Raw genomic sequence first — 22,463 nt, 5'->3', positions numbered from 1 at the left:
TCTTTCTTTGCACTCATCAATGGAAATTCTCATGGCTTTGAGAGACTCATTGATATCATGCTTAGGTGAAATAGATATACGTTTCAAAGAATCAACATCAAGAGAAAATCTATCAACGTTCCTAGCCAACTCATCAATCTTAAGCAATTTTTCTTCAATCAAAGCACTGAAACTCTTTTGCGAAGTAATAAATTCTTTAATATTAGATTAAAAATCAGAGGGAATCTTATTATAATTTCCATAAGAATTGTTGTAGGAATTACCATAATTATTAGAGGAATTACTAGGATACGGCCTAGGATTAAAGTTTCCTCTATACGCGTTGTTACCAAAATTATTCCTACCAACAAAATTCACATCCATAGATTCATTATTATTCTCAATCAAAGTAGACAAAGGCATATCATTGGTATGATAAGAAACACTTTTATTAGCAAATAATTTCATAAGTTCATCCATCTTTCCACTCAAAACATTAATTTTTCTATCGCATGCACTTTCTTATTAGTAGATCTTTCAGTGTGCCATTGAGAATAATTAACCATAATATTATCTAGGAGTTTAGTAGCTTCTCCTAAAGTGATTTCCATAAAAGTGCCTCCCACGGCCGAATCTAAAAGATTTCTAGAAGAAAAATTCAATCTGGCATAAAAAATTTTGTATAATCATCCACAAATTCAAACCATGTGTAGGGCAATTACGTATCATTAATTTCATCCTCTTCCAAGCTTGTGCAACATGTTCATGATCAAGTTGCTTAAAATTCATGATATCGTTTCTAAGAGAGATGACATTAGCGGGAGGAAAATACTTAGAGATAAAAGCATCTTTACACTTATTCCAAGAATCAATACTATTTTTAGGCAAAGATGAAAACCAAGCTTTAGCACAATCTCTAAGCGAAAAAGGAAATAACTTCAATTTAACAATATCATTGTCCACATCTTTCTTCTTTTGCATATCACACAAATCCACGAAGCTATTTAGATGGGTAGCGGCATCTTCACTAGGAAGGCCGGCGAATTGATCTTTCATGACAAGATTCAACAAAGCAGCATTAATTTCACAAGATTCAGTATCGGTAAGAGGAGCAATCAGAGTGCTAAGGAAATCATTGTTGTTGGTATTAGTAAAGTCACACAATTTGGTATTATCTTGAGCCATCATGACAGGCAAGCAATCCAACACACGAGAAAACAAGAAGCGTGCGAAAATGAGGCGAACGGAAAAGAGAGAGGGCGAATAAAACGGCAAGGGTGAAGTGGGAGAGAGGAAAACGAGAGGCAAATGGCAAATAATGTAATGCGGGAGATAAGGGTTTGTGATGGGTACTTGGTATGTTGACTTTTGCGTAGACTCCCCGGCAACGGCGCCAGAAGTCATTCTTGCTACCTCTTGAGCACTGTGTTGGTTTTCCCTTGAAGAGGAAAGGGTGATGCAGCAAAGTAGCGTAAGTATTTCCCTCGGTTTTTGAGAACCAAGGTATCAATCTAGTAGGAGGCCAAGCACGAGTCCCTCGCACCTACACAAACAAATAAAATCCTTGCAACCAACATAATAAAGGGGTTGTCAATCCCTTCACGGTCACTTACGAAAGTGAGATCTGATAGATATGATAAGATAATATTTTTGGTATTTTTATGATAAAGATGCAAAGTAAAGAAAGCAAAATAAACAGTGCCAGAAATAGCTTGTTGACGGGAGATTAATATGATGGAAAATAGACCCGGGGGCCATAGGTTTCACTGGTGGCTTCTCTCGAGAGCATAAGTATTACGGTGGGTAAACAAATTACTGTTGAGCAATTGACAGAATTGAGCATAGTTATGAGAATATCTAGGTATGATCATGTATATAGGAATCACGTCCGAGACAAGTAGACCGACTCTTGACTGCATCTACTAGTATTACTCCACACATCGACCGCTATCCAGCATGCATCTATACTATTAAGTTCAAAAGAATAGAGTAACGCTTTAAGTAAGATGAAATGATGTAGAGGGATAAACTCGTGCAATATGATATAAACCCCATCTTGTTATCCTCGATGGCAACAATACAATACGTGCCTTGCTGCCCCTAACTATCACTGGGAAAGGACACCGCAAGATTGAACCCAAAGCTAACCACTTCTCCCATTGCAAGAAAGATCAATCTAGTAGGCCAAACCAAACTGATAATTCGAAGAGACTTGCAAAGATAACCAATCATACATAAAAGAATTCAGAGAAGATTCAAATATTGTTCATAGATAAACTTGATCATAAACCCACAATTCATCGGTCTCAACAAACACACCTCAAAAGAAGATTACGTCGAATAGATCTCCACGAGAATCATGGAGAAATTTGTATTGAGATCCAAAGAGAGAGAAGAAGACATCTAGCTAATAACTATGGACCCGAAGGTCTGAGGTAAACTACTCACACATCATCGGAGAGGCTATGGTGTTGATGTAGAAGCCCTCCGTGATCGATGCCCCCTCCGACGGAGCTCCGGAAAAGGCCCCAAGATGGGATCTCACAGGTACAAAAGGTTGTGGTGGTGGAATTAGGTTTTTGGCTCCGTATCTGGTAGTTTGGGGGTACGTAGGTATATATAGGAGGGAGAAGTACGTCAGTGGAGCAACATGGGCCCCACGAGGATGGAGGGCGCGCCTGGGGGGGTAGGCGCGCCCCCCTACCTCGTGCCTTCCTGGTAGCTTTATGGAGTAGGGTCCAAGTCCTCTGGATCACGTTCGTTCCAAAAATCACGTTCCCGAAGGTTTCATTCCGTTTGGACTCCGTTTGATATTCTTTTTCTGTGAAACTCTGAAATAGGCAAAAAACAGCAATTCTGGGCTGGGCCTCCGGTTAATAGGTTAGTCCCAAAAATAATATAAAAGTGTATAATAAAGCCCAGTAACGTCCAAAACAAAATATAATATAGCATGGAACAATCAAAAATTATAGATACGTTGTAGACGTATCAAGGGATCAATTAGACAGTGTTCACGAGCAGTAGCGAGATGTGTGAGGTAAGATACACCGCTGGCGCTTTTAATTTTTCTTATTAATTTGTTTGTTTCACCCTCTTATTAATTTTTCTACGTGGAGAGAGGTAAGGTGACTAAGGCTGCATTATTTCTGTACTACCAACACTGCTTTAAATCCCAAAAGACCTTACCACCAGAGCCACATGACATGATTATAATTTAAATCCCAATGACTCCCACTCAAAAAAAAACACGGCATGCTTGTCACACGAATGCGGGAATGTATAAAAGGTTCCTCCATCGGAACGCGACGAAATTTTACAGGGTTGTTGTACACTCAATTCCGCACAATTCTGACGAAGCAATCATCAAAGCCACGCTCGAGGAGGCGGTGGCAGCGGATACAAGTTTGATGTCCAAAAAAACAGCACGGTCGTCTGAGGGCAATGTTGACGTTGAGCCCCCGAGCTCCATCGATGATTCCTCCATGATCTTGATAGAGATTAGAGTTGATGATGAAGGCCCTCGTCTGAACATAATGATCTGAGATAGAGTGCAATCCTCGGTCGAGCCAAGGTTACTAGTTGAGCCGGCGACAAAGATGCCGACATCGACAATAAAACTCCGTTCTGACACGTAAATCGCGTCGGAGATGAACTGAATTCCCATCGCACCGTGGAGGCTACCAGTAGGCTCTCAATGAAAGCACCAATGTCGGTTCTATATCTGGTGTATCTCATAGTAGGGGTCCTAAGCTAGGCGTCTTGGAACGATGGTAACATGGACACAGAGTTTTACCCAGGTTCGGGCTCTCTCGAAGAGATAATACCCTACATCCTGCTTTTGATTGTATAGATATGGGTGTAGTACAGAGTACATGTATCTACCACGAGATGATAGTAATGAATATGAGATTGTCTATTGACTAGCCTGGCCTCGCTTTATATATGCACCGTAGGCCTAAGGTTTAGAGGAGTCCTCGTCTTGGGCGCCAAGTCTTTGTGGAATCCTCCTTGTATTCGGCATGGGCTGCCCGAAGTGGCCCAATAGTGAACCGCCATGGGGGTCCTTGGCCCGACCCATAGGTCGGGAGACGACGTGGTGAGTACCCCCTAGTCCAGGACACCGTCAATGGTCATGGTGCAATGCACCGGCGATGATGGCGCGGAGGAGGGGGTTGACGCCGGATCGTCGACTACCATGTTATCCATTGGGACGTCGTCATCCTCCGGCTGCCTGCCGGCCAGCCAGTCAGCAGTAATGGCTGCCATCTCCTTGTGCTTCGTCGTCCACCCGTCCTGAAGAGCACTGGACCATGAGGAAGCCATGGTGGACAGTAGTGGTCTGGATAGGAAAAGGGAATGGAGGCGGATGACTGCGGCTATGGCCGGTGCAGCAGTTTATATAGCAATGGTGGGCAGCGGAGGGACGGACGTGTGGCGGCGGAGGGACGGACATGCGTATCATTAATGTGGGCGTCAGACGGATGGACGGACGGCACTTGTGTCGTTTGAAGGCGGAGCAATCGCCTGCACCAGGAAGCGGGGCGGGCGACGCTGACCGTTTCGGGCGGAAAGCGCGCGCGGGCGAGGGAGGCGGTCTGGGTGGGCCAGGGCAGTCAGAGTCGTGCATGGTAGCGGGTCGGTCCAGCAGCCGGACATGCTGGCTTGCCAGTGAGCTCGCCGAGCTGAGCATCGACAATTAGACGATGGACGTAGCTTCCGACGCCACTGTCCAAGACGGTTCATGTCGTGTTCATCATAGAGCAAGTGCGACCGCACTTCGACGCCCTAATGGTGGAAGAGCTACCAGCGCAAGAGGACCTGTGCTGCAACATCCATCTCCTCAACGAGCACCGGTGAACAAGCGAATGAAAATGTCATCGCAGACATGTGCCCTATGATCCTGTCTTCCCGAATGAGCAGCGGGCGCTGTATCAGACCATCCGTAGGGCCCGCGAGGCCCTCTCCGTCGTTCTTCGAGTTGTTGCGCTCACCGTGGCACCGCCGTCTCGCGTTGTCAACATGGTCAACGGACATGAGGAATGAGGAGATTACTTTACTTAGAGAGGATGACAGTGGGGACCCACCAGGGCCCTGGCCGCACATACGCAAGTGCCTCCTTATTATATACAACTATAATTTTTTTTGCTTCCTCCTGGTTTCCTAACATCACGATCCCACACCATTGTCCATCTATGTAGTCAATAAACGAGAGAATTGCACAAGGAGAGGTCGACAGCTGGGACCAAGCAGCTCGAGCAGTATTTGTGTTTTTGAGGTGTGAGCACTGCAGAGTTTTTCTTGAGCGATGTTTTCGTTGTTCTTCAGAGGAGAGCGGGGTATTAACTGGGCGGGTTGTGGCCCGTTTAACCCAGGCCAAATATCCAGCCCAGATATTAATTTTTTTAAGCTGAAAATGGCTAGCCCAACTATACTTTTTTTAGGAATATCCAGGTAAGGTCAGCTTGTTATTCTCCGCCCCGCTAGGCTGCAAATCTTTCCAAGGAGGGTTGCATTAGGCTTAACAAGAAAATGGTCTTTAAGAAATAATAAATGAGATGTAATTATAAACCTGGGCAGTAACTATAGAAAAATGCACCAAACACGTAATTAGTTTATAATTTTTTTTGGATTTTTAAAATTTTAATTTCATTAATTGTTGCGCGCGCAATGGTTGGATTTTTACATAATACAAATTTATATTGAAATTGTATTTAATTTAACTAAAAATTTCAGGATAAAAATATTTCGGATCCCATCAAAATGTGGGATATTTTATTATGAACGGTTGATTGAAATCATTAATCATTGTCCTAGCTAGAAAATGGGCTATACTTTTAACAAACTGTAAATGGGCTGTAGTAAATTCCATTAGAATTCAAAAATGGGTTGTACATTCTTACAAATCACAAATGGACTATAAGTTCTCTGCCACACACTTGTGGGCCTACTAAGTTGACGCGCCCCCTCAAGAAAAAAGTAAGTTGACGCGTATGCAAGACTTTGTCAACTTATAGTCAACACACGGTTCTAGTAGCAGTGGCCGTTGGATGTCCATCCAACGGATGTCGTGCTTCTTCTTCAATCTCGGATATTCTAGCTTCAGCCGCCCAAAAAATGATTCGTACCCCTGACATCTGGGGCGCACTGTTTTGGAGGCTGACCTGTGGTCCTACTAAGTTGATGCGTACCAAGGGCTTTGTCAACTTTAGTCAATATAAACGATTCTAGTTGCAGAGACCGTACGATGGCCATCCAACGATCATAGTGCTTCTTCAACCTCTGGTCTTCTTGCTCCGGCCGCCCAAACCAACGCCGGTGGGACTGCCTGCTCCCGCCTCTCGTGGCCGGTTGTGCTGCCGCACAGGCTGCACCGCCCCACACTACTCCATTGCTGGCCAGGCCATTCCTCAACTCACCCACACCTCCTGTTATTTTCTGGCAACGGCAGCCAGGCCAGTAAACCCTCGTACTCCCCATCACGTGGGCAAACACTGTCGAGTCTTCCCCGGCTCCATGTCGTTCCCTACTTAGGCCTCGTCGTCGTCCACCGCCCTGGTGCTATCGGCGCGTCGTGGTCAACATGGTCAACGAACGACATCCATCGGACGTGGACTGTATGTGGAGAGGCTGACAGCTGGGTCCACGGCCGCACACAAGGAAATGCCTCCTTATTACGCGCAAAATAATGATTCCTCCACCTGACAGCAGGGACCCATGGACGGGACACCGTATTTCATGAAAAAATGTTCCCCCCTGACTTCTCGGACCCACCAGCTACATCTTCGCACGGAAGGAAGTGTCTGACAGTCAGGACCCACCTGGTCGAAGCATAAGTAGCATTGTCATTCTGGTCGCGAACATGTACGTACATATTGGTCGATGTAGAGACACGCACGTGTCGTAGTAGAGGCGCGCACGTAGCATGTACACGTACGTACAGCGGCCAGGGTGCAAGAAAGTAAATACGGCCACGTACGTACATATGGGCAGGGTCTCGAACGCCTACTCATGCATACGTACGACCAGGGCTCATGTACATGGCTGGGTCGGAATGGAGAAACTGCATCGTCATCGTGTTCATGGGGGGGCAACGGAATGCGCCTTGTTCATCGGGAGGCAACAGAACACGTGTTGTTCATCAGGAGCCAACTGGCTTGGACGGAACATCCGATGGAAACGAGGCCTGGCGTACCGCAGAACGGAGGAAACGGCCTTGTGTTCGACCGACCACGGTCGAAACGGGATCATGTTCATCGGGAGGGGTCTGGCGTACCGCAAAACGGAGGAAACAGACTTCTCTTGGACCTTCTACGGTCGAAACGGGGTCCTGTTGATCGGGAGGGGTGTGGCGTACCGCAAAACGAAGGAAACGGACTTGTGTTGGAGCGCTACGGTCGAAACGGGGTCCTGTTCATCGGGAGGGGTGTGGCGTACCACAAAACAGGACTCCACGGGATACTGTTCATCTCCACCATCGACCTCCTCCACGGGCTACTGTTCATCCACCGTCGACTTCCTCCAGCCTACACCTGCGACTATTCATCCACGAGCTCCTGTTCATCCAGCCTCCACCGCACTCTCCTCCACCGACTACTGTTCAACCAGCCCTCTACACGGGGTCCTGTTCAACCACCCCTCCACGGGCTACTGTTCATCCAGCCCTCCACCGGCTACTGTTCAACCAGCCCTCCACGGGGTCATCCTGTTCATCCAGCCCTCCACGGGGTCCTGTTCATCCACCCCCAACCGGCTCGATCGGGGTCCTGTTCATCCAGTGGCAACAACCTCTACTTCCACGGGGTCCTTTTCATCCAACCCCCCACCGGGAACTGTTCATCCAAGCCCCCCAACAACGCTCCATTATTCATCAAGAGGCAGCATCGATCGACTTCAGTTAGCAGCAGTAGCGAAGGAATCACTCTGGTTCGGTTAACAACAAGGGATCGATCGCTCAGGTTCAGTAACGCGTGGCCTGGAGTGCAATCGCTCGGGTTCAGTTAGAGCCCAACACCTTGCTCGGGTTTAGTGAGAGCGGAACGCCTCGCACACACGCGCGTAAGTATGAGAGAAACGCGCATCGCTCGGCCCCCGACCACCCACCGTAACCGGGAACTCCCCTGATATTTTCCTTGCCCTCGCTTCTACCACGGTTTTTTCCGTCATGCACGGCCCAAAGAATTTCATGCAGCTGCGTCTCCGGCCCGCCCAGGACGAAAAGCCCATTTTCTGTCATGATTCTTTGTCATAGAAATAGGAGCCACCACATCTACGATGATACCGGGTTTTGTCACAATTATTGTCATAGAAGTGTCATAAGCATGATAGGAAAAAATTCGTTCGGCCCAAAATGTCATGGATGTGTCTTTTTTTGTAGTGGGCCCAGGCGTGCCCAGGTGGGTTGTGCCCACCTCGGTGGCCTCCCGCACCCCCTCTTCGCCCTATAAATTCCCAAATATTCCAAAAACCCTGGGGGTAACCCTAGATGAGAAGTTCCGCCACTGCAAGCCTCTGCGGCCACTAAAAACCAATATAGACCCCATTCCGGCACTCCGCCGGAGTGGGAAATCATCACCGGTGGCCATCTTCATCATCCCGGCGGCCACCATGATGAGGAGGGGGTAGTCCACCCTCGGGGCTGAGGGTTTGTACCAGTAGCTATGTGTTTAATCTCTCTCTCTCTCTCCGGTGTTCTTGAGATGTCACGATCTTGATGTATCGTGGGCTTTGTTAATATAGTCGGATCATATGGTGTTCCTCTCTATCTTGTTGTGATGAATTGAGTTTTCCCTTTGAGATTTCGTTTTATGAATTGAATACTTTTATGGATTTGAGAGCACTTGATATATGTCTTGCATATGAATACTCGTGGTGACAATGGGGTATTGTATTGATTCACTTGATATATGTTTTGGCACTCAACTCGCGGATCCCCGAGGTGACATCGGGGTAATCTACACATAGGGTTTGATGCACGTTCTTGTCTTTGTTTCTCCGGTAGAAATCTTGGGGCACTCTTTGGGGTTCTTTGTGTCAGATTGAGTGTTATGAATCTGAAATTATTTGGTGTTATTTTAGTATGAACTCTTGGATAGATCGATCGGAAAGAATAGCTTCGAGGTGGTTTTTGTTGGGGAACGTAGTAATTTCAAAAAAAATCCTACGCACACGCAAGATCATGGTGATGCATAGCAACGAGAGGGGGAGAGTGTGATCTACGTACCCTTGTAGATCGACAACGGAAGCGTTAACTTTGGTTGATGTAGTCGTACGTCTTCACGGCCCGACCGATCAAGCACCGAAACTATGGCACCTCCGAGTTTTAGCACACGTTCAGCTCGATGACGATCCCCGGACTCTGATCCAGCAAAGTGTCGGGGAAGAGTTCCGTCAACACGACGGCGTGGTGACGATCTTGATGTACTACCATCGCAGGGCTTCGCCTAAGCACCGCTACAATATTATCGAGGACTATGGTGGAAGGGGGCACCGCACACGGCTAAGAATATGATCACGTGGATCAACTTGTGTGTCAAGGGGTGCCCCCTGCCCCCGTATATAAAGGATCAAGGGGAGGAGGCCGGCCGGCCCTCTATGGCGCGCCAAGGAGGAGTCCTCCTCCTAGTAGGAGTAGGACTCCTACTAGGAGGGGGAAAGAAGTGGGGAGGGAGAGGGAAAGGGGGGCGCCGCCCCCCCTCTCCTAGTCCAATTCGGACCAGGGGGGAGGAGGCGCGCGGCTCACCTTTGGCTGCCCCTCTCTCTCTCCACTAAGGCCCATATGGCCCATTACTTCTCCCGGGGGGGTTCCGGTAACCCTCCGGTTCTCCGGTTTTCTCCGAAATCACCCGGAACACTTCCGGTGTCCGAATATAGCCGTCCAATATATCAATATTTATGTCTCGACCATTTCGAGACTCCTCGTCATGTCCGTGATCACATCCGGGACTCCGAACTAACTTCGGTACATCAAAACTCATAAACTCATAATATAACTGTCATCGAAACCTTAAGCGTGCGGACCCTACGGGTTCGAGAACAATGTAGACATGACCGAGACACGTCTCCGGTCAATAACCAATAGCGGAACCTGGATGCTCATATTGGCTCCTACATATTCTACGAAGATCTTTATCGGTCAGACCGCATAACAACATACGTTGTTCCCTTTGTCATCGGTATGTTACTTGCCCGAGATTCGATCGTCGGTATCCCAATACCTAGTTCAATCTCGTTACCGGCAAGTCTCTTTACTTGTTCCGTAATACATCATCTCGCAACTAACTCATTAGTTGCAATGCTTGCAAGGCTTATGTGATGTGCATTACCGAGAGGGCCCAGAGATACCTCTCCGACAATCGGAGTGACAAATCCTAATCTCGAAATACGCCAACCCGACATGTACCTTTGGAGACACCTGTAGAGCACCTCTATAATCACCCATTTACGTTGTGACGTTTGGTAGCACATAAAGTGTTCCTCCGGCAAACGGGAGTTGCATAATCTCATAGTCATAGGAACATGTATAAGTAATGAAGAAAGCAATAGCAACATACTAAACGATCGGGTGCTAAGCTACTGGAATGGGTCATGTCAATCAGATCATTCACCTAATGATGTGATCCCGTTAATCAAATAACAACTCCTCGTTCATGGTTAGGAAACATAACCATCTTTGATTAACGAGCTAGTCAAGTAGAGGCATACTAGTGACACTCTGTTTGTCTATGTATTCACACATGTATTATGTTTCCGGTTAATACAATTCTAGCATGAATAATAAACATTTATCATGATATAAGGAAATAAATAATAACTTTATTATTGCCTCTAGGGCATATTTCCTTCAGTTTCGTACCCTATAAATGATTTCTTCTTATGTTCTCCGCTAGATAGGAACTTTGGAGTGATTCTTCGTTGCACTTCGAGGGATGGTTATATGATCCAATTATATTAGCATTGTTGAGAGATTGCACTAGCGAAAGTACAGACCCTAGGCCTCATTTTCAAGCATTGCAATACCGTTTGTGCTCCGTTTTATCAATTGCTACCTTACTATTTTTTATTATTCTTATGACAAAAATCAATATCTACTGTCATTACTACGCTTTTATTACCATCTCTTCGCCGAACTAGTGCATCTATACAAATTACCATTGTATTCGGTGTGTTGGGGACACAAGAGGATTTTTGTTATTTGGTTGCAGGGTTGTTTGACAGAGACCATCTTCATCCTACGCCTCCCATGGATTGATAAACCTTAGGTCATCCACTTGAGGGAAAATTGCTACTATCCTACAAAACTCTACGCTTCTAGGACCAACACGAGTCTACAAGAACAAGTTGTGTAGTAGACATCATATATAAGATAGAAACTTGATAACCCAATTGACTTGGCTTGAGACAATATGAATGATGAAGATCTCTTAATTCTTCATGATGTAGCCAAGTCTCCAATGCCCTCCAGCAACACCTATTGATCACGTTTGAGCTAGTTGGCCCCCAACCAAGTTGGGTCCTAAGAGGTTAGTCACAATAGGCTTGGCTACCCAAATGGTTCTTTTCTTGACACCACTTTGGGTACCAACAAATTTTGCAAACACATTGCCAACCTTATCCTTCCCAAGGGAATACACATCATCAATTATAATAGGGTTGGATAAGGTACCATTCGTGCATGAAGAAGTGACCTGACCTTTCTCACGACATAGGTAGCAACGTCTACTCTTCACTTTCTTCTCACTTGATTTATCAACTTGAGAAGCATTAGCTTGAGTCTTCTTGGGAAAAGTCATTTCTTCAACTTGAGGTTGAGCATGAGAGTGAACTTGTGGCCGCTTCCCTTGTTGCTTGTCACTAATGGGCTTCTTCATCAATGGGCAAGATCTAACATGATGCCCTTCAACTTTGCACTTGAAGCAAACAATCTTGGCTGAAATCTTGACTTGTTCTTGGCCCTTCTTCTTGTTCATCTTGGACTTGTTCTTGGCCCTTCTTCTTGTTCATCTTAGACTTCTTCTTATTGGAGTTGAATCCAAGTCCAACTTTGTCATTGGGGGATTTTTGCACACTCAAGATATTGTTGAGTGTGGATTTCCCTTCATGACTCTTTTCCAAGTCTTTCTTCAAAGAAGTGAATTGGGCCTTGAGCTCTTTGATTTCCTCTACATGGTTAGTATCAACACAAGTACTAGAGGAAGTATAAGCTTCATCATTAGAGCAACAAGGCAAGGAAAGCAATTCATCACAAGATGTACCAACATTGTGAGTAGATGAATTACAAGGACTAGCACATGGCAATATAGCATTTTGACTAGAAGTAGTGCTAGTATCCACATGAGGCTCACTAGATGTTACCTTAGCAATCATGGCCTCATGAGCTATCTTTAGCACATTATGGGATACTAGAATATCATCATGAGAGCTTGAGAGATTTTCATGACTTTCTTCCAATTTCCCATAATTGCTAGATAGAAACTCAAGTTGAGCCCGTAGCTCAACATTCTCCTTTAAAATGGATGCTTCACAAGTAATAGAGTTAGTAGCACAAGCATCATCAATAATAGAAATAGGAGAAGGCAACTTGGCAAGCTCTTTTGAATATGAAGCTTTAAGTTGTGCATGAGACTCGGTGAGTTTGACGAGCTCACTCTTAATGACCCTTGAGCCATTTTCGAGGTGCCCAAAGTCCTCAAGGAGTTTAGCATGCGCAACTTCAAGCTTCTTATTTTTAGTTTCAAAATCATTGGCCACCTCAAGAGCTCTGTCATGAGATTACTTCACTCTAGATAGTTCTAGAGCTAAAGTCTCCTCAAGAGATTCCTTGGTGGTTTGTTCAAGTTCAAGAGCTTGAGAGAGATCCGCAATCTCATTAGCGTAATCACGCTCATGACCTTCCATTTTTTCAATGGTGACCTGATGCTCCTCAATATGAGATTCCAGCTCCTCAATATGATTCTTGCCCTCAATGGCAATGGATATGATTTCCATGAAGTTGGAACGAGCAATTTTATTTTTATGAAGAGCTTTAAAATCATTTCCCCCTTAATTTTTAAGTAGGCAACATTATCATTCTCTTCATCATTATCCTCATCACCATTAGCACTAACATCATCATCAAGAGACATATTGGTTTTCAAAGTAGGAGATACCTTTGAAGCCTTAGCCATAAGGCATAAAGCAATAGATGATGATGTAGGATCCCTTGAAGCACCATTTAAGACTACATCTTGTTCCATGGAGTGTCGAGTTTCCTCTACATTGTTAGCACAACAACTCGAGGAAATAGATACATGTTTATCATGCCAACAAGAGATAGCAAGCATATCATCATGAGATTTGAGCAAGCAATTTCTACATGATATGCAAGGACTATCAACACAAGCATGTGAAACATGTAAGGTGCTCGAAGTGTTAAAGTCCAAAGAAAGACCATTGCAATAAGATAATGATGAAGGATCACCAAGAACAAGAACACTATCATCATTGCAATGACCAACACTACTCACTATAGCATTACCTTGTGGTAATCCATATGTAGGTGAAGTAGAAGAAGTTGAGAAGGCAACACGGCCGGAGGTGGAGGGAGAACAATCATCCCCACAAATCTTGGATACACCATATTTATCTTGAAGCTTTGTCCACAACTCATGAGCATCCCGGAATGGCATGATTTGAAATATAACTACATTGCTCAAAGCATCGAAAAGCACATTAGAAGCTTGAGCATTGAGATAAGAGTTTTTCTCATCCTCTAAAGATAATCTTTGGGGATCCTTTGGAGGAGAAAAACCCATATCTGCAATTCGCTCTAAATTTGGGTCCATGACTATGAAGAGATTAAGCATGTGAATTACCCAAACATCAAAATTTGTGCCATCAAAACTAAGAGTGTCAGAGAATCCTAATCCCCTAGTCGACATCTTTACTCTCTAGGAGGTAAATCCTAATAAAGAGAGACGAGGCTCTGATACCAATTGCGAGATCGTGGATGTCGCCTAGAGGGGGTGAATAGGCGCTTTAAAATAATTATGGTTTAGGCTTGAACAAAAGCGGAATAAACCTAGCGGTTAAATTGTCAAGCAAAAAACCTACAACAACTAGGCTCACCTATGTGCACCAACAACTTATGATAAGCAAGATAAACTACTAGGTGATAGCAACATATATGACAAGAAACAATATGGCTATCACAAAGTAAAGTGCATAAGTAAAGGGCTTGGGTAAGAGATAACCGAGGCACGCGGAGACGATGATGTATCCCGAAGTTCACACCCTTGCGGATGCTAATCTTCGTTTGGAGCGGTGTGGAGGCACAATGCTCCCCAAGAAGCCACTAGGGCCACAACAATCTCCTCACGCCCTCGCACAATGCAAGATGTCGTGATTCCACTAAGGGACCTTTGAGGGCGGTCATCGAACCCGTACAAATGGCAACCCTTGGGGCGGTCACCGAACCCGTACACTTTGGAAACCCTTGGGGGCGGTCACCAGAACCCGTCAAATTGCTCGGGGTGATCTCCACAGCCTAATTGGAGACCCCGATGCTTGCCCGGAGCTTCACACCACAATAATTGAGCTCCGAACACCACCAACTGTCTATGGCGCCCAAGCACCCAAGAGGAACAAGCTCAAGGGTACCAAGCACCCAAGAATAATAAGCTTCTCAACTTGTAACTTCCACGTATCACCGTGGAGAACTCAAACCGATGCACCAAATGCAATGGCAAGGTCACACGGAGTGCCCAAGTCCTTCTCTCCTAAATCCCACCAAAGCAACAAATGCTAGGGAGGAAAATGAGAAGAAGAATAAGAAGGAGAACACCAAGAACTCCAAGATCTAGATCCAAGGGGTCCCCCCCATAGAGGAGAAAGTGATTGGTGGAAATGTGGATCTAGATCTTCTCTCTCCCCCCCCCCCAAAAAAAACTAGCAAGAATCCATGGGTGGACTGAGAGATAGCAAGCTCGAAGAAAGGTGAACAATGGGGGAAGAACACGAGCTCAAAGGATAAGGTTCATTAGGGAAGAAGACCCCCCTTTTATAGGTGGGGAAAAATCCAACTGTTATGCTCACAGCCCGCACGAAGCGGTACTACCACTAGCAGGACGGTGGAAGCCCTTCGAAAAACAACAGCGAGGAGGCAAAAGGCCAGTAGAACCGCCGGAGTGGTACTACCGCTCATCCTCACGGTACTACCACTAGGGGTAGCGGTACTACGGCCAAGGGTAGCGGTACTACTGCTTGCGAGCGGTACCAAAAAAATACATCCGTGCCTACCACTTCTGGACTTAATACGAGATTTTGGTCCGGAGCAGAAGTAGCCACGGTAGTAGCCGCGATAGTACTGCTCTGGAGCGGTAGTAAAAAATTACATCCCCTCCAAGCGGTAGTAGCCGCGGCAGTACCTCTGCAGCCTTTTAAGGACACCAAAACTGCCACAACTTCTGCAAACGGACTCCGAATTCAACAAAACCAAGTTTGTTGGAAATATAACGACATGGACTAACACAATCTTGATAGAAATAACAATAATAAGCAAATGATAAAAGGCCCATAAGAAAATGGTGAGAACCCTTCCTCGAATAAGACTGGTAAAACCTCCAACACCAAAAACGTAATGGAAGAAGCATATGAAATCCGTTTTCGATGTACTAGAGCTTGTCACGAAGATAACCACAAGCTCTAAAACCTCAAAAAGAGAAAATACAAATAAGAATCAAGAAGTATGATGCAAGGATGCAATGGTTTGAGCTCTCGACGATGGATATGATCAAGTTACTCACTTGAGAGCCCCCCTTGATAGTACGGCTATCGATCCTATAACCCGGTCTCCAAACTATCATCATGAGACTGGCAAAATAGAAAACCTATCAAGGGAAAACCTTTGCCTTGCACGAAGTCCACTTGAGCTAGATGATGAGGATCTTGACTCCCTCAAGTTGGACCACCTTTCTTGATTGCCTTCTCTCGATGAAGACTAGTTGATTGCTCCCCCATACTCCATTATGTGTGAGCCACTCCTTGGCACATCTTCACAAGTCCATTGACACCACAATGGATGGCGAGCTTCAAGGATGGTCTCTTCATGATGCTCCACTTGAACTCGCACCGCAATCTTGATGACGATCACCACTTGATGTCATCCTCCATGGGTTGTTTGAGATCTTCCTCTTGATGCAAACCCATGGAAACAAACCGAACCCCACACAGAACTCACACATAGATCATGGGTTAGTACACAAAGCGTAATGGACAATGCTTACCATACCATGGTATCACTTGATCCCTCTCGGTACATCTTCTATGCTTTGTGAGTTGATCAACTTGATTTACTCTTGACTCAGTCTTGATTAACCTTGAACCTTTCCAACACTCTTCATTTGGATGATGCCTTGAAGGTAAGCATTAATGATCACACAATCTTCTTCTTCAAGACATGCTTGCAATAAGCTCAACTCTCACATGACCAATCTTTGGATAATTCCTTAATATCACCTTGGTCAACACATAAACTCCTTGAAACCAACACATGGACTTCAAGAAATGCCTATGGACAAATCCTTCAAATATAACTCAATGCAACCATTAGTCTATAGAGAATGTCATCAATTACCAAAACCACACATGGGGGCACCGCATGTCCTTTCAGATGCCACTGTTGGGAAACTTAGCATGCAATTTAAAAAAATCATACGCTCACGCAAGATCTATCTAGGAGATGCATAGCAACGAGAGGGGGAGAGTAGACCGAAAACGGAAGCGTTTGACAACGCGGTTGATGTAGTCGAACTTCTTCTCGTTTCGACCGATCAAGCACCGAATGTACGGCACCTCCGAGTTCTACACACGTTCAGCTCGATGACGTCCCTCGGACTCTTGATCCAGCAAAGTGTCGAGGAAGAGTTCCGTCAGCACGACGGCGTGGTGACGATGATGGTGAAGTGATCCACGCAAGGCTTCGCCTAAGCACTACGAAGATATGACCGGAGGCGTAAACTGTGGAGGGGGCGCCGCACACGGCTAACAATTGTTGGTGTGTCTTCTAGCGGTGCCCCCCTCCACATATATATAGGTTGGAGAGGAGGAGAGGCAACCAGGGGTGCCCCAAGTAGGAGGAATCCTACTTGGGGTCCTTCCCAATTCGCCCCCCTTCCTTATTAACCAGAGGGGAAAGGAGAGAGGGGGGAGGGAAGGAAGGGGGAGGCCGAATCCTCCCCTTTCCTTCTCCCTTCCCCTCTTTCCTTCTCCTCCTATTTCGGCCCATATGGGGGCGCACCAGACCCTTGTGGGCCGGCCTGTCCCTCTCTTGACCCATAAGACCCATATCTTTGCCGGGGGTGCCCGGAACCCCTTTCCGGTGACCCGATACGTACCCGGTACCCCCGGAACACTTCCGATGTCCGAATACTATCGTCCTATATATAAATATTTACCTCTCGACCATTTCGAGACTCCTCGCCATGTCCGTGATCTCATCCAGGACTCCGAACAATATTCAATCACCAAAACACATAACTCATATAATACAAAATCGTCACCCAATCAGACCCCGTACTCAGTCCATATGTCCAGACTATTCGGCATCCCTCCAAACTAGCCCATAGGGTGGATTTGGGTTGCCCAGATGCGTCCATGAAGTAGCATCCAACACACCAGACCCACGCCAAATCCCCCAAAATCGACCACCACCCTCGCCATACATGCCCTCTTCCTCTTTGTTCTGTCATGTTTGTGTCGCCTCCCGCTCCCCCTCGCCAGCTCTGCCGATGTCCACATATGTTCCCAACCCACTGTGTCATCACCACCGTCCCCCGTCCGCCCAAGACGTCCTTGCCGCTCCGGACATGGTTACCGCCCCGATACATCCTACTCCGCCCGCCATACACCTCGTTTGCCATGTGTTTAAAGAAATGTCGAAGATATTTTTAGGTTCTTTTTCACATTTGTATGCAAATGATGGATTCATCAGACGGTGAGTTTGCTTACCTAGAGCTTGACGAGTTCATTTTCAAGGAGTTAATTGATTCATAGGATTTGAATATCAATTATGACCTTGATGGAGATGCGGTGGTGATGATTACCATCCTTGAAGAAATGGAGAAAGGAGAGGATCATGGTCTCAACTTGAAGGGTTCGATGCCTGGCAGATAGTTTGTTCCCAGGATATGCTAAAGGGCCAACGGGATCTCTACGCCGACTACTTTAAACCCAACTCGCTATTCCATAAGGTGTTTTTTCAGCGTCACTTCCGGATGAGCAGTCATTTGTTCTTGCACATAGTGGAGGGTGTGCGGGCATATGATCCTTATTTCACACTGAGGAAGGATTGTTGCGGCCAACTATCGTTCTCTCCTATTTAGAATGCACAATTGTTTCCGACGATGCTTGCATTTGGTTTAGCCGGAGATGCCATTGATGAGGTCGTCCGGAGGCAATGATGAAATTTACCTATATCGTGGTATAGATGTTTGGAGCAGAGTACATGAGAGAAGAAAATGCTGATGACAGGGTAATGCTATTGGCAATTGGATAGAGAAACTATGTTATTTTTTTCTAATTTGAACTATTACTGTTGTATTGTTGTGTGTTATATTCATTGTTCTATGTTTTTTGTTTCATTCATTCATCCGCGGTCATGTGTTTACATGAAAATTAAGTTTTGTAAATGGCAGTTGTGATTGGCTGAACGAACAAATGGGGGTTCGCCATCTTCTGTTTGTGGCCACGTCCACAAACATATAATAGAAAGCTAGAGTTTCTGCCTCTCGCCGGCGCCGCCGCAGGTCCGCCTCGTCTCCGGTGGCCCTAGGGCCATGGGGCGCGGTGGATCCTGCCAAGGGCCGGCGTGAGGGCTTCGTTTTCAGTCGTTTTTTCCTGTCTTGTTAGGGTTTGTGTCATGCTCAGGAAGGCGAGACGGCGGCGGCTCCCTGAAGATGGAATAAAGGTCTCCCCGCCTAGCCTCCGTTTCGACGGTGCATCTAGCATCGTTGGTGGGCGTGTGGAGGTGTGTCTCCGGCGGATCTATCTTTGGTGGATTTGCTCGGATCTCGTCGTTGTTCGTCTACGTTCGTGTGTCTTCGGGTTGAATCCTTCCAACCTACGTTATTCTTCATCGGCGGCGGTTGCTATTCTGGTGCGCTGGTCGTATGGGGCCTTAGCACGACAACTTCCCGACTGTCTATTACAACAAGTTGTGCCCGGCTCCGGTGATGGAGAGGTGATGACGGCGGCGCGCCTTCGGCTTGCTTCAGTGCTTGTAGTCGTCGCTAGGTGGTCTACGGATCTGGATGTAATTTTTATTTTTGGTGTTTGTTATACTGCCATGATTGAAGATGAATAGATTGGAAGTTTTTTGTAAAAAAAAAATAGGCAAGTGAGATGCACGCCATCTTTTTCCGACAAGGACATATTTATACCCTTTTTTGTGATAATACGAAAGTTTTTGTAAGAAAAATAAAACCTAGGCTTCATCTCGTTTTGTTCCAGTCGAGGGCGACGTGATGCACAACGTTGACAACTGATCGCACAAGACGCAACCTAGTTAAGATGGCGATGCGTGCACAACGGTCCGTGACACGACGGGACGATCGATGTCCTGTGAGCACGTACGCACGGAGTCGACCCCTTGGATGCCCATCCAATCGAACAGAATTCCCGTGGATCCTCTCCGTATCCGCAATGATTTTGCACTTACGCCTCGTGTGTTCAGTGTTCCTGGCATCGGACCGTGACCCAAATCCACACGAGGAAGGCTTAATTTGGACGAGCACGCACACCAGTCCACGGCCCGAACAGTAAATAGTGGAGCACTATTACTACGAAGCCACGAACGGTGCCTGATATCCCAAAGGAACACCAACCAAAAGCCTCCACGCCTCCTTGTTCACGTGCCACGGCAAAGGGTGAGATCGCTCACGGGCTCGCGCAGAGCTCCTAGATAAAATGCGTCCACGACGGCCGTCAGGCTGAAACCAGCACACCTCCTCGTGCCTCCGTCGCCCTGAGGATCGATCCAAGAGCCGGAGAAGCAGACGAGCAGCGATGAGCCGCCGCACCAGGCGCGGCGACCGGCAGCAGCAGCAGCCGCTGGCTCGTTCCACGACCGTGTCCAACAATCCCATCTTCTTCGTGCACGACGGCCTAGACGATGTGCCCGGTGAGTTCGCCAAGCCGCTCCCGCTGCCCCCGAGCAGGGCGCACCTGCAGCCTGCAGGCTCGCGGCGGGCAGCCAGTTCCACTTGCACGTTCATGGCGAGCCGGCACGGGAGCGGCTGGGTCCTGAGGAGGGTGCACCACCACGACCCGTTCCTCGCCGCCTATGTGGCCTGCACCAAGAGCGGCGGCAAGGTCGACGCCGCCGCTGCTCCGCCGAAGAGGGAGCAAAAGAAGAATAAGAACAGAGGCGATGCCGCTGTGCAGGGGTGCGGCATTTGGAGCGGTTGGACGGCGGCGGGAGCGAAGTACGCCGGAGCGATGTCGTGTAAGTACGGCTGCGACGTTGCAACCGCGCAGGGCGACGATCCTGCCGCGTCCCCGACGCCCAGACTGCACCTGTCGAGGCAACTGGTGGTGATCCCGGCCAGGAAGAGGGCCCTGCAGCCACGGGGGCGGCCGCAGGGCTGAGCGAGGGTGCTGTCCTTGTGTTTGTTTCTGGTGCTGTGGTGCACCCCATGTATACATAGCCAATGTAACGATACTACTCTACTGCAGTGTGTAAAATTGTGCAGAAACATATATGTAAACTTGTATGTGTATATTGTGCTGTGATCCATCATATAGACGAAACATGAAATCAACCGAGTTTTGCTACATCCACGGAGGGTTCACGGGGAATTTACGGGTTTTTTGAATTCAACCCAGAGTACACGAAGCGTTTTTCTCCTCCCTTTCTCTCCATTCTGCCTCCTTCCATGCGAGATCATGGGTCCCCTCTCTCTCTCCGTCCATCGCATCAGCAATACGAGGGATTGGGACAGTTTCGGACCGGTAATGGCACGGTCATGCTTTTAACTTAGGTTCTGGTATTCAGTCGTCCGTGGTGAGGCAATGGTACCATCATCAACATGGAAGTCCTCCCCATCTCGTCCTTGTTGCCATGGTGCTTCTTGGCATTATTGGGAGACGTGGGGTGATGCCCTCATATTTGGTTCTTCAGGTTGTGTTTTTTCTTCTACAGATTTATCTTGGTGGAGCTGTCTTGCGGAGCGGATGATGCAGTTGTGTGTCTTGGTCATCCGGCTCCAATTCTGACTAATGAATGTTTGGCAATTCCGGCCTCGTTGGCGAACGTGTGAGAGTTGTGTTTCCAGACTCCGTTTGGTTGGCCTGCGACGTCATACATGCCCTCTCCGAGGCGTCGATTTGTTATGCGGACCGACGGCGGCGGTATCTTCTGGTCTACATTGACGACTTATCCAGCCACTGCTTCTGCAAGCTCATGCCTTAACAAGTTTGCCTTGCCGAGATTGAGTCCCAAAGGCGGCAACGAGATTCACCAATAGCGCGGCATCAATGGATGCAGAGGGAAGAAGACTTCGGTATCCCAATTATTTGGATGTGTTTTTTTATTTTTGTAAGAGCATTTATAAGGGCCTATGCTACTTAATATATGATATTTGATCTTTTCGCAAAAAATATACAGACGAAACATGGCCAGCTCACCATGATTGATAATTGTAACTCATGTTCAAGATCTTACTTTCGCAAGCGAGCTTATGTGTAAAATTGCATCGTCCGAGAGTCATTCAATTGTGGTAGCAGTCACATGGTGACCAGTGAGGGCATCAGAAAAATATTATTTGAGCACCCGCCTCGTCCATAGGATGACACGACTGGTTTCGAGCTGATTACTTGATGGTGAAGTCTTCGAACCTATCATCAAGATGGCAAACTGAAACACCATTTCATGTATGGGGTTGAAAATTCAGGATCTAGACTTGCATTGTCACCTTATTGAATGTTTCGTCTTTGTCTTTGTACCGATGTACTCGTCTTGATTGGTTTGACCTGTCATTTAAGGTGAAAATCTTCGTGTCAATGTCACAACTAGATTCGGCGATGTCGGGGCGGATGCATAATTACTTCTTATAGGCATTGTGTGCAAACATATCGACTTGTTGGAGGTGTTTAGTTGTTATATCTTGTAAAAAAAATCTTTACGCAAGAGAAGGTACGATCCATACGACGTCAAAGTGGCACAATCCATCAAAGCGTCAACCTAAACAACCTAAGAGCATCTCCAGCCGTTCGGCCCTCCAGAGCGCCGAAAAATAGCGGCCTGGGGGCGAACCGGCGCTAGATTGATCCCTGGGGGCGACCTAGCTCCCAGCCACGCCCCCAGGCGGCGCCTCCCAAGCCGCGGAAAATTCAAACATGAACATTCCCGCTCACAAAAGACGCCACAAGTTCGGCGATCACATTGGCCTAGTTCGGCGATCATCAGTTCGGCGATCGTACGAAAAGTTTGGCGTACAAAAAAGAAAGGACGC

The 22,463-nt window shown here is 46.8% G+C and overlaps 1 protein-coding gene across 1 annotated transcript; it reads left to right on the top strand.

Annotated features, from left to right (window-relative positions):
* Window positions 1-19,861: 19,861 nt before the first annotated feature.
* Window positions 19,862-20,786, top strand: LOC125553480 (uncharacterized). Its single transcript, XM_048717257.2, has one exon. The coding sequence runs from the start codon at window positions 20,017-20,019 to the stop codon at window positions 20,596-20,598; it is 582 nt and encodes a 193-aa protein (XP_048573214.1). The 5' UTR covers window positions 19,862-20,016; the 3' UTR covers window positions 20,599-20,786.
* Window positions 20,787-22,463: the final 1,677 nt, after the last annotated feature.

The sequence above is a fragment of the Triticum urartu genome, chromosome 4A (assembly GCF_056163025.1).
Source record: "Triticum urartu cultivar PI428250 chromosome 4A, HENAU_Tu73, whole genome shotgun sequence".
NCBI lineage: Eukaryota > Viridiplantae > Streptophyta > Magnoliopsida > Poales > Poaceae > Triticum > Triticum urartu.
Note: the sequence above shows the minus strand (reverse complement) of the source record. Positions and strands in the feature narration are given on the sequence as shown.

What these genes read in the sequence shown, in the direction of transcription:
- LOC125553480 (XM_048717257.2), top strand. Translation starts at nt 20,017, where the DNA reads ATGAGCCGCCGCACCAGGCGCGGCGACCGGCAGCAGCAGCAGCCGCTG.